Source organism: Dipodomys ordii, unplaced genomic scaffold, assembly GCF_000151885.1.
Source record: "Dipodomys ordii isolate 6190 unplaced genomic scaffold, Dord_2.0 Scaffold220, whole genome shotgun sequence".
Taxonomy (NCBI): Eukaryota; Metazoa; Chordata; class Mammalia; order Rodentia; family Heteromyidae; genus Dipodomys; species Dipodomys ordii.
The window spans coordinates 2,054,516-2,065,604 of record NW_012267436.1 but is presented as its reverse complement, the minus strand read 5'-3'; the positions used below and the strand labels follow the sequence as shown (position 1 = coordinate 2,065,604).

General features: G+C 44.3%; 1 protein-coding gene across 1 annotated transcript in view; it reads left to right on the top strand.

The window, feature by feature from the left end:
• LOC106000498 (probable N-acetyltransferase CML1) overlaps positions 1 to 4,324 on the top strand; it is a 6,926-nt gene extending 2,602 nt beyond the window's left edge. The window contains exon 2 of the mRNA XM_013035775.1: positions 3,350 to 4,324. Within this exon, the coding sequence (XP_012891229.1) occupies positions 3,424 to 4,107 (684 nt within the window). The 5' untranslated portion in view covers positions 3,350 to 3,423 and the 3' untranslated portion in view covers positions 4,108 to 4,324. The remainder of the gene's footprint in view (positions 1 to 3,349) is intronic.
• The last annotated feature ends 6,765 nt before the right edge of the window (positions 4,325 to 11,089 follow it).

Genomic DNA, 11,089 nt, shown 5'->3' with positions numbered 1-11,089 from the left:
CTTAGCTATGGTAAATAATGCTGCAATAAACATAGTTGTGCTTGTAGCTTTAGTATGGTTTTGTTTGTGATCATTGGGGTAAATGCCCAAAAGTGGGATTGCTGAGTCATAGGGGAGTTCTATGTGGAGTCTTTTGAGGAACCTCCATACTGCTTTCCAAAGTGGTTAAACGAGTTTATGCACTGGTGGTTTCTTTTTTTTAATTTTAATTTTTTGTGAACATACTGTACAGAGGGGTTACAATTACATGGGCAAGATAATGAGTACATTTCTTATCAAGCATTACAGCCTCCTCCTTTGTTTACCCTTCACATCACTTCCCAGCCGCCCCCCCCACCAAAGTTGTAAAGTTCATTTTTGACATGACAACTTGTACTTCTCATATGCACTGGTGATTTCTAAAGCATAGGAACCCTACCATAATACTTAGCTATTCCGAACAATTTAATGAATTTTTGGAGAACTGGCAGTTTTTGTGTGCCGTTATTGAAGCTTGAACTTGGGGTCTTGTGCTTTTCCATAACAACTTCACCCTTACTCACATATTAGTTTATCCCCAGCCAAGATTTTCTTAGTCGTTATTTAGACTTGTGGCTAATGTCACTCAGGGACTATCTAATCCCATATCTCCTCTCTCTTGTTATAAAGGTGATGTACAGAGGGGTTACAGTTATATAAGCCAGGTAATAAGTAAATTTCTCTTTGGACAATGTCATCCCTTCCTTTGTTCTCTTCCAGTTATTCCCTCCTGTCTCCATCCACAAGTTGTATAGCTCATTTCAACATAGTTTCTACTGAGTACCATGGCTGTTCACCCTATGCCCCTCCATTTTTGTGCCCTCCTTACCTCCCCCCATCCCAAACAAAGACAGGAAAATGAATAGACTAGACAAAAAAGGAAAGAAAAAGAAACTTTTGTTTCCATTTTCTGGAGTTCATCTTGACAAATATTATTTCATATGATCAGAGGCACAAAATCACTAGGCCTTTGTGCTCCTCCCCTAGGAGTGTTAGAGGCAGACTTTTATCTCTTGCTTTCCTACTATTCTTAGCAATGCTTCCTTCATTGGCTGTCATTGTTTTCACAATGGATAACAGCATCTAGCTTCATGCTGGAGATGTCTGGAAGGACCAATGAAACTCTTTGTTCCCTTACAGCACACAGTGTATCAGATTTTAAACTTAATGCTCCAGAAAAATAAGATAACAACAGCAAATGCCCTAGCAGAGGTATTAAGGTCTGAACTTTAAACTGTGGAGACTTAATCCAGCTGGAAACAAGAGGAAGCCTTTCCAAAATTTAAACATTTCCTGGTATCTATGCAAGTCTCAGAATTCCATATTCCAAGAGGCAGGGTATATAATATTTAAAGTTCTTATTCAAAAGCTAAATAAAATTATTCATTCTGATGCTTATTTTTTAAATTAAGTACTAATCAAGTACTACACCCAAGAAGTTGTTTCTTAGATTCACATTTCAATAATAGTACCTGTTTTTCTGGAATCTATACAGCAAAAACATGATCAGCCAAAGTCATCATTATTCCTGTGAGCCATTAAGAGGATTTGGTTGCTTTTCAAATAGCAATTTCCTGTCTCAAGGATTCCTTCAGTACTCAACAACAGCATTGCCCACAGAGAATAACTGTGATCTAATCATTACTCTCTGGAGTAGATGACAGAAGGATTTAGATGCAGGACAGATTCCTTACCTTGGGCCAGGAGGAGAAGAGGGACTCATCTCTCTAATAATGAAAAGCTAAATTGCTATTACATGCAGGCTTCAAAAACTGACAAACCAGATATCCAACACCTTATTATTCCTGCAAGAAATCTCACTTTAGAGTTTTTCCATTGCAAAGAGGCACATACTGGATTTCCTATTTGCATGCTGGAGTGGACTAGGTAGTCATCATGAAGGAATGGTATCTTCAAATAGTAGATCTTTCACAAAATATATCCAAAATTGTTGACCAAATAAAGTCTGTTCTGACTGGTTTGGAGGCCCCAAGTTCTGGGAGACATAGGCTCTATTGCCACAAGCCATTTATTAAGGCTTGCTATCATTACAACAGCTTTCAGGTCACTACAAATGTTTGTGTGGAGGTCAAGTGTTTTCAGTGCTTTTAGAGTCTATGGACTTTATACTACCTTAATATTTGTATGAGTTTCTCTTAAAAATATTACATCTATACATTATGCTCACTTTAAAAGATTTTTTTTTATTCCTAGAGGAAAGAAGGGAAAGGAGTATAGTAGAGAGAATCACCAGGATCTCCCTTTTTGTCTAAGACAGGTACTAAGAGAAACTGGACAGAGAAAAACTGTATGGCTGTAAGGCTCAACAGAAGTTGAGCCAAAGGACCTGGATTCTGCTCATGATGAGTGAGTGGTACAGTCCCCAGGATCCTAGCAGGTATTTAGAAAGGACTAAAGTGGGCACCAGAAGGCTAAGTATGCCAATCAAGAGATGTTGTGGCCTAACAGGGAAAGGAAAAGGAGACCTGCTATGAATGTGAGAATCCCTAGGTTTTCCCTGACCTTGTGATTCTCTGGGAATGGACTTTGGATCCATGCTCTCTCTTGCTGTCTAATTCTTGGCCTTGGGTTTATGATTATTCAGTAGCCACCCAATCAGGTCCCAGTCCAGCTCTACCCCTCTTCCCCAAGTTGAGGCAGAGACCTACATAATCTCTTCAGGATGCCTCAGTGATAGGTCTGTGGTGGACACTCTCTGCTCTGTACTAAGTGGTGAGAGGGCACAGGTGCAAGGTTAAGGGTTAGGATTTGGTCTAGACTCACAGTTTCCTGGGACTGCAAGGGCAGGAGGTTGTAGTGCTTTACCTTTTGCCCTCTCTGCAGATTGAACCTTTATGATCAGTTGAAAGGAAGCTTTGCTGAAACTTGGCATTGGGAACCCAATAGTTGTTTTGAAACCCTGAGACAGGACAAGGAGCTGGGGCATCGTCTGCCTGCCACAGGGTACCATCTCAATGCATCAAGCCATTTACAGCACCTATAATTATGATTAGTAGGGTGCAGAGGAAGGGCCTATATATCTCAGTGCTCCAAGCAAGTTACTGTTGTTAAATCTTCAAAACAACCTTAGAGGGAGGTGTTACCATAACCTGTTGTATAGGTGATGATATTCAGGCACAGAGCAGTTAGTGACATAGCAAACACCACACAGCTAGAAAGGGAGGAATCACGGTTCTAATCAGGTGTTTCTGATCTTATACTTTCTCACAGTGGTGGTTTCAGTGTCCATTTGTTTAACAAGGTTTCCATGTTTCCAGGGAGGCTGGGAGCTATTGGAGGAAAACTCAATGGCATCTTCTTTCTTTTATAGGGATACAGGAAAGTGTGAAGACAAGTCTACTGGTCTCTTCTGGACACGGAGATTTCAGACACAGACGTCTCCCCATGGCTCCTTATTACATCCGCAAGTACCAGGAGAGCGACCACACACAGGTCCTGGCATTGTTCACCAATGGCATGGAAGAACACATCCCTGCCACCTTCAAATACCTGCTAAAGCTGCCCAGAACACTCCTGCTCTTATTTGGGATGCCGCTCTCACTACTCCTGGTCTATGGCTCATGGATGCTGGCCATTGCCTGTGTCTTCACTCTGCTCCTCTTCCTGTGGTTCATTGCCAGATTCCCCTGGAAGCAGTATGTGGCCATGTGTTCCAACACAGACTTGGCTGACATCACCAAGTCCTACCTGAGCTCCCATGACTCCTGCTTCTGGGTGGCTGAGTGTGAGGGGCAGGTGGTGGGCATGGTGGGTGCCGTGCCTGTCAAGGATCCTCCTTTAGGGAAGAAGCAGTTACAGCTGTTTCGCATGTCTGTGGCCTTGGAGCACCGAGGAAAGGGGATAGCTAAAGCCATGGTCAGGACTGTCCTCCAGTTTGCCCGGGACCAGGGCTTCAGTGAGGTTGTCCTTGAGACTGGAGCATTACAACCAGGTGCTCAGGCCCTTTACCAGGGAATGGGCTTCCAGAAGACAGGCCAATACTACATGACTATATTTTGGAGGATAGTAGATATTTATTCAATCCAATTCAGGTATGACCTCCCTTCTGCCCACGAAGGGGGCCTGTAATCTCTCAGGATGTCCTTTCCACTCTGCTATAGTCCAGAAGCAAACCGTGATAGTGCAGTAATATGGACAATTAAAGCTCATTGTTTGTATATATCCAAGTCCATATGACTTAGGGGCTCTGCTCCATTCAGGTTTTCTGAGCTACCAGTTTCAATCACATAAGGTCACATTAATGTTGTATTAAAAACAATTCAATGGGGCTAGGGGCCAGTGCTGACACCTGTAATCCTAGCTACTCAGGAGGCTGAGATCTGAGGATCACAGTTCCAAGCCAACCTGGGCAAGAAAGACTCTTATCTCCAATTAATCACTAGAAAACTGAAAATGATATGTGGCTCAAAGCAGTAGAGCACTAGCCTCGAGTTGAAGAGCTCAGGGACAGTGCCCAGACCCAGAGTTCAAGCCCCACAACAACAACAAAAATCATAATTAAGCAAGATTTTTTTTCTGGTTATATTTCTTTTCTTTTTGTTTTCTTTGTTCCTTTATCTGTCTTTGAGAGTGTAAAGGGGAACACAGAAATGGAGGGAGAAACGGTGAACAAATGTGACAGTGTTATTAGACATTAGGAGAAAAATGAACTATACAACTTGTGGGTAAAGGTGGGTTTGTCTATCTTTGGGAGTTTAAAGGGGAACACAGAAATTGTTAGCCCTCTCATAACCCGGCCATTGCCTAAAACTGTCTTGAAAACTAGTAGGGCCTCAGCATTCCAAGCCTATATAATGTATCCTTAACCAGTCTATGTAGAAATTTGCAGGAAACCCAGCAGGAGGTATGACAATCACCAAAGCCACTGGGAGACACCACTGCAGCCCAGCCAAGATCCAGCCCATCTCTTCCAACCTGGAGATTCCATTTGAAAAAAGTTTAAGGATAGCCTCTTATTATCTGCTGGACCTGCCTCCTCCTACCAGGGAGTTTAGGATTTGGCCCAAAAGAAGAACATAAGAATCAATGATTTGATTGGACACAAAAACCAGTGGGGAATGTGAGAACCAGAGGGGCAATTGAGAAATCCTGCCCCACACTGATGTCACCATTCTGGTCTGCTGGTTGGGGAAGGGGGAATAAGGGGGAGGGGAGGGTAATCCAACATATTCAGGCTGAATGTTCTGGGGAAGGGGGATAGAGAACAAGAGATACCCCCATGAAGCCACAAGAGAGGTGCTTGTCAGAGAGCATCAATGCCTGGGCTTTAGAACCCAGGCCAGTGGAGAGGCCTAAAGAGAGTCAGGCCTAAGGAAAGGCCTGAGGAGAGTGGAGAGGCCTGTGGAGAGGCTTGCTGAAAGTGGAGAGGCCTGTGGAAAGGTGAGGCTTACAGGAAGGAGGAAGGAGGAAAAAGGAAAAAAATCTCACACCCTTGGAGGTTGTAGCTGCTCCTAGTTCTGAGGTAGCCTAGAACATGGCTGTTGCAGATGGATAATAAAACTCCTTTGTCACATTTAACTGTGCGTCTGTGGATTTTCTCGATCCCAGGTCATTACAATCCAGAGAGTTAACAAGCAGAATTTAACAGATCTCCATGTTTATGTATATTGATAATAAGAACAGAAAACCTTGAAATCAATTTTTGATAATAAGACATATTAGTATATGAAGTAACCTTTGAATATCTAGAGGAGTAAATTTGGTGTTAAGTGAGGGCTGGGAAGGTGGCTCAGTGGTAGAATGTTTGCCTTGCATGCCTGAGGCCCTGGGTTCAAGTCCTCAGCACCACATAAGCAGAAAAAGCCAGAAGTAGCACTGTGGCTTAAGTGGAAGAGTGCTAGCCTTGAGCTGAAGAGCTGAGGGACAGTGCCCAGGCCCAGAGTTCAGGCCCACAACCACCACCACCAACAACAACAAAAAAAACACCATGTGGCCTTTGTCCCTTTTAGGCAGGTGTTAATTTCCAGTATCTGAAGAAAGAATAGGAGAGGTTTGATCTAGAGTGAGTGAGGAGCAATGTTATCTGAGAGAATTTCAGGCCAGGATTGCTAACCTTGAGAAGCACAGAGCAAGACAGATAGAGAGAGAGAGAGAGAATAAAAAAGGGGAATGAGAGACAGACTGAGCTGCTCTTTGGAGGCTTATTTCCACCGCCATCTTGTGTCGGCTGAAGGTTGCCACACAGGCAGGCAGGCAGGCAGGCACAAGGAGAGAGAATTTGAAAGAGTTTGAAGCAGACAGTTTTAGTTTAGAGAATCTAAACCAACTATGTACAGCAAGGAGAGAGAGAGAGAGAGAGAGAGAGAGAGAGAGATTGTATATAAATGGCCTTTTTAGCCGGGCGCCGGTGGCTCACGCTTGTAATCCTAGTTACTCAGGAGGCTGAGATCTAAGGATCATGGTTCAAAGCCAGCCGGGGCAGGAAAGTCCGTGAGACTCTTATCTCCAATAAACCACTAGAAAACCTGAAGTGGCACTGTGGCTCAAGTGGTAGAGCGCTCGCCTTGAGCTGAAGAGCTGAGGGATAGCGCCCAGGCCCAGAGTTCCAGTCCCATGACCAAGAGAAATAAATAAATAAATGGCCTTTTTACTTGCCTGAGTCTCTCTATATACAGGTCCCATAAAATACTGGAGTCCAGTGTCCTATGAAGGGGTTATGTGGACTCATTGTTCAGTGAATATTGGGGCCAGATTTGATTGTACAACCATATGAGCTTATGAGGCTTTAAGTAGTGTCTCCAAGTTAGACAGAAGACAGCCTAGAGGAGAATTTTGAGGAATTTTAGATGCTAGAGACTCCACAGCATCCTTGGGGATCTCCAGTCAACTAATGGAGGGAGCAAGCAGCAAGAGGGGTGGTCACCCACAGTTGCTGGGTCCAGAGAACTTAAGGGAAACAACAAAAGGGGTCACCACACAATTGTTAAATCCCTAGCCTAGTGGCCTAGGCCTCCTGGGGCAGTGTGTGTGGAGGGGGAGGGAGATGACTTGTTACCAAGCTTTTATCCTGTGAATTTGGAGCCCCATATTGTCATGCACCACTGAAGCAGGGGTGGATTAGCTGATGTTGAACACAGGAAGTGGCACTCCTTTAGGAGGAATTCACCTTGGCAGTTATCTGAGTGGGCTTGGACCCAGCAGGGGGCTCCCTGGGACAGCTCAGATTCCCAAGAGGGGAAGAGTAAAGTCACTGGGGTGGGGGTGGGGGGCAGCTTGGGATCTGAGTCACAGCACCAATATAAGCCCCCTCCCAGAAAACCACATGGACATACCTATGTATGGAGAAGCAGTTTATTGCCAGCAGAGGTTGACAAAGCCACCTCTCCCATGAGAGAAAGAAAAATGGTGCCTGTATTTTGTTCAGGGTCAAATTTATATTCAGGGAGGCTAGGGAGGGAAGATGGGAAGTCTCCTCTGTGTGTGTGTGTGTGTGTGTGTGTGTGTGTGACAACACCAGCTGGGGTGGGGGTTTCTGATTGTAACAATTACAAGTTAGGCTCATTGCCTGATGCAGCTGGGAGATAGGGGTAAATCAGGGCTCTGGGAAGTAAAGTGGGAGGAGCCAGGGCTGAAGGCCAACTGCAGTTAAGCCTGGCCAGATCAACTGGTTTTGTGAGAGAGGCTGAGAACCTGAGATGGAAGGCATGCTTACAGAAATGGAGGGAGACAGGGTAAACAAATGCAACAGTGTTACTTACTAGACACTAGGCTGAAAATGAACTATAGCACTTGTGGGTGGGGATGGGAGGGAAACACTGGGAGAGAGTGAAGGAAGCAGTGACATTGTCCAAAAAGAAATGTACTCTTAGCCGGGTGTTGGTGACTCACCCCTGTAATCCTAGCTACTCAGGAGGCTGAGATCTGAGGATCTCGGTTCAAAGCCAGCCCCGGGCAGGAGAGACCGTGAAACTCTTATCTCCAATAAACCACCAGAAACCCAGAAGTGGTGCTGTAGCTCAAGTGGTAGAGTGCTTGCCTTGAGCTGACAGTGCTCAGGCCCAGAGTTCAAGCCCCACGACTGACAAGAAAAAAAAAGAAGAAGAAATGTACTCTTTATCTGACTTACATAACTCTAATCCCTCTGTACATCACATTTTAAATGACAATAAAAATGTTTAAAAGGCCCAGCACTGATGGCTCACGCTTGTAATAATAGCTATTCAGGAGGCTGAGATCTGGTATGGTTCAAAGCCAGCCTGGGCAGGAAAAGTCTGTGAGACTCATCTCCAATAAACCACTCAGAAAATAAAAACTGGAAGTGGCACTGTGGCTCAAGCGAGTGCTAGCCTTGAGCTGAAAAGCTCAGGGACACCACCCAGGCCCAGAGTTCAAGTCCCATGACAGACAAAAAACAAAAAAAAAAACTAATGTACACAGTTTGTGAGACTGTGTGATAGGAGTTTTTCTGGACTTGGTTGGCAGTTCTATGGTCTCTCAACAATTATGCACAGGATTAGCTGAATTGCCAGGGCCACAGGGTTTCATCTTGTTCCAGACTGTCAACTGAGGAAGAACTCAAGGTACTTTGCCCAACACCAAGAGCAAAAACAGCAAAGAGCAAAGGCTTTTCCAAGCCTCTGTCTGCGTTGTGTGTAAAATACCCTAGATTTGGAGATGAACTATTGTCTCTCTGTAGCACAAGATGTTCAGAGTTACAGAGCAAAGAGCAAAGGAATGTTCTATGTACTCTAGTCTTTTGTCATTGAGGAGATGGTATGAGAGTTGCCTTTATAGCGAGCATAAATGTATTGGACCCTGGCTAGGCCCAGTCGTGTGACTATCATAACTGAGGGAAGGCCAATCATGTGGAGCAATCCTGTGGGTCCAGGAAGACGATATGGGATGGCTGTGTTCTCTAAGACCTGCCACCACTGGGACATAGCCAGATGCATTCTCCAAACGCTCAGCATCTCCAGAGTGTATAAGTGTCGCAGGCTATCCAGTGTCATCCTGGAAACCTCTATACAGAGTAAGTTGGAATGTGGGTCTGTGTTGCTGTTTGCTTTCCTGTTGCCTCTTTCCAGCTATTTATCTCTAACTCAGGAATACCCAAAGAGGTCCTCCTATCCCCGTGCTGATCTGTCACTGATCAGAACACTCCAGGGATCATGTGTGGTGATACTGTAATCACACCTATTTAAATGTAGGATCATGGTTTGGTGGTGTCATTTGAGACCAAAAATTAGTTCGTCTTTTTCTCAAGAAACAAGCTGGGCATGGTGGTGCACCTCTATAATCAAAGGTCCTCAGAAGGTGGTAGCAAAAGAATCAAAGTACAAGGCCATCCCCAGGCCAAAAAAAAAAAGTAAAAAGGGATGAAGGTTTGTCTCAAATGGTAGAGCACTTGTCTAGCAAGTGAGATTCCTTGAGTTCAAACACCAATAGTAGGTACGTGTGCATGTGCACGCACACGCACACACACACACATGCACACACACACACACACACACACACACTGAAAGAAGTCCAGGAGCCCCTCAGCCAGTACCTTATGATACTGTTCAGGCAGTACTGAGAAGTCCTCTCCTCAGCCTAATTATGTCTGTTCATAGCTGACCTTACTAGTGTTAGGATGGTTAAATTAAACAAATAGAATATTAATTAGACTAAAGAAGGAGGAAATTTAACTGGGATAGTTAAATCCCAGGACCTTAGTAAGTGCAAACTTCAGAAAGGGAAAAAAATCTACAGCTTGACATTTACTGAGAATAGCAAAGCAAGTAAAAATAGGGCTGGCAGTCTGCAAGGCTAACCACCAATGTCCCCATGTATGGGTTTTGTGTGTGTGTGTGTGTGTGTGTGTGTGTGTGTGTGTGTGTGTGTGATTATGCTTGCTCAAATTTTATTAAAACATAGAACTTGATTGTTTGCAGTTTTCTTTTATTAATAAGGCCAAACTTGTAAGGTAGGATCTCCTTTTAGAAGAAAACCACCAGGTTAGTCATTAAAAGAAAGAAACCCAGAGAAAAAGGCTTGAGTAAATCAGGAATTAAACACTGGGTTACTGAGATTTGATAATAGATGAAAACTAGGGAGAATTTAGATTGTGTCTGGTTAATATCAGTTAAACTCAAAACTGGGAACAAAGGGAAGATCAAGGACGAGAACTCTGTTGATTGATTATTGAAATTGTAATTGCCATTTATTATTATTAACGGCTAGCTTTGCTTCTGTAACTTGTTTTCTTGCTGACTGCAAAATTACCACTGACAACCTGCAAGTGGCCTCTGTGGTTTTTGCCTTTACCATCCCTGGGTTGTTTGAGGTCAGGGCTGGTCTTCACTGTCTTGATAGTGCTCATAAAGTTTCCTAGCCCTGTAGACTGAGTGTTGGTAACTCCTTTTGCTGAGTGTGGGTTAGAGTCCCAACCGCCCCAGGAAGTTGGGATACTTCAACTAGCAGTCACCTTACCAGTCTTTTATAGCATATGGCCCTCCTTTAGTGTAGGCTCTATGCTTCTGTGAGAACTCAACCATCCACATACCTCTTTCCAAATCCCCAACTCACCACTGTTCATGTTGAACTTCTGAGGCTCCAGAACTATAGTTCCAGCTCCATATTCAATGATGGGTCTTAGAAACAGATACTGTGTAGCCATGTAACCTTTCCCTGGCTTTGGGGCTACCAGCTCTCCATGTCTAGCATGCCCAGTGCTTCTAGGAGCAGTTCTCAGTCCACAAGGGGTTACTCATGCAGAACACATGTATAAGTTGCTGCTAGGACCTAGATGAGAGGAGCAGAGGGGCCAGGATGGATACACTGTGATAGTAGGGTGCTGGCAAATCTTGGGCACCCAACAATGCCTTATAAAGCCCCAACCCCTCCCTGATAGAGGCTCCCACAGGGATTAGGACCTTTGCTCTTGGACACTCAGCCTGCCCCTGCTCCATCCCCAGTACTCTTAATGCAAAGTCATTTCTCCCTTTCAGTAAGTTTTGCTGGAGGGAACATGCTTTTCGTTTGGCCTAGAGCATCCAGCCCCCACCTCCACATGTCTTTCAAACACATTGCTTTAATTTCAGCCACTGGAGTTTTCTGGTGAGGTATGAAT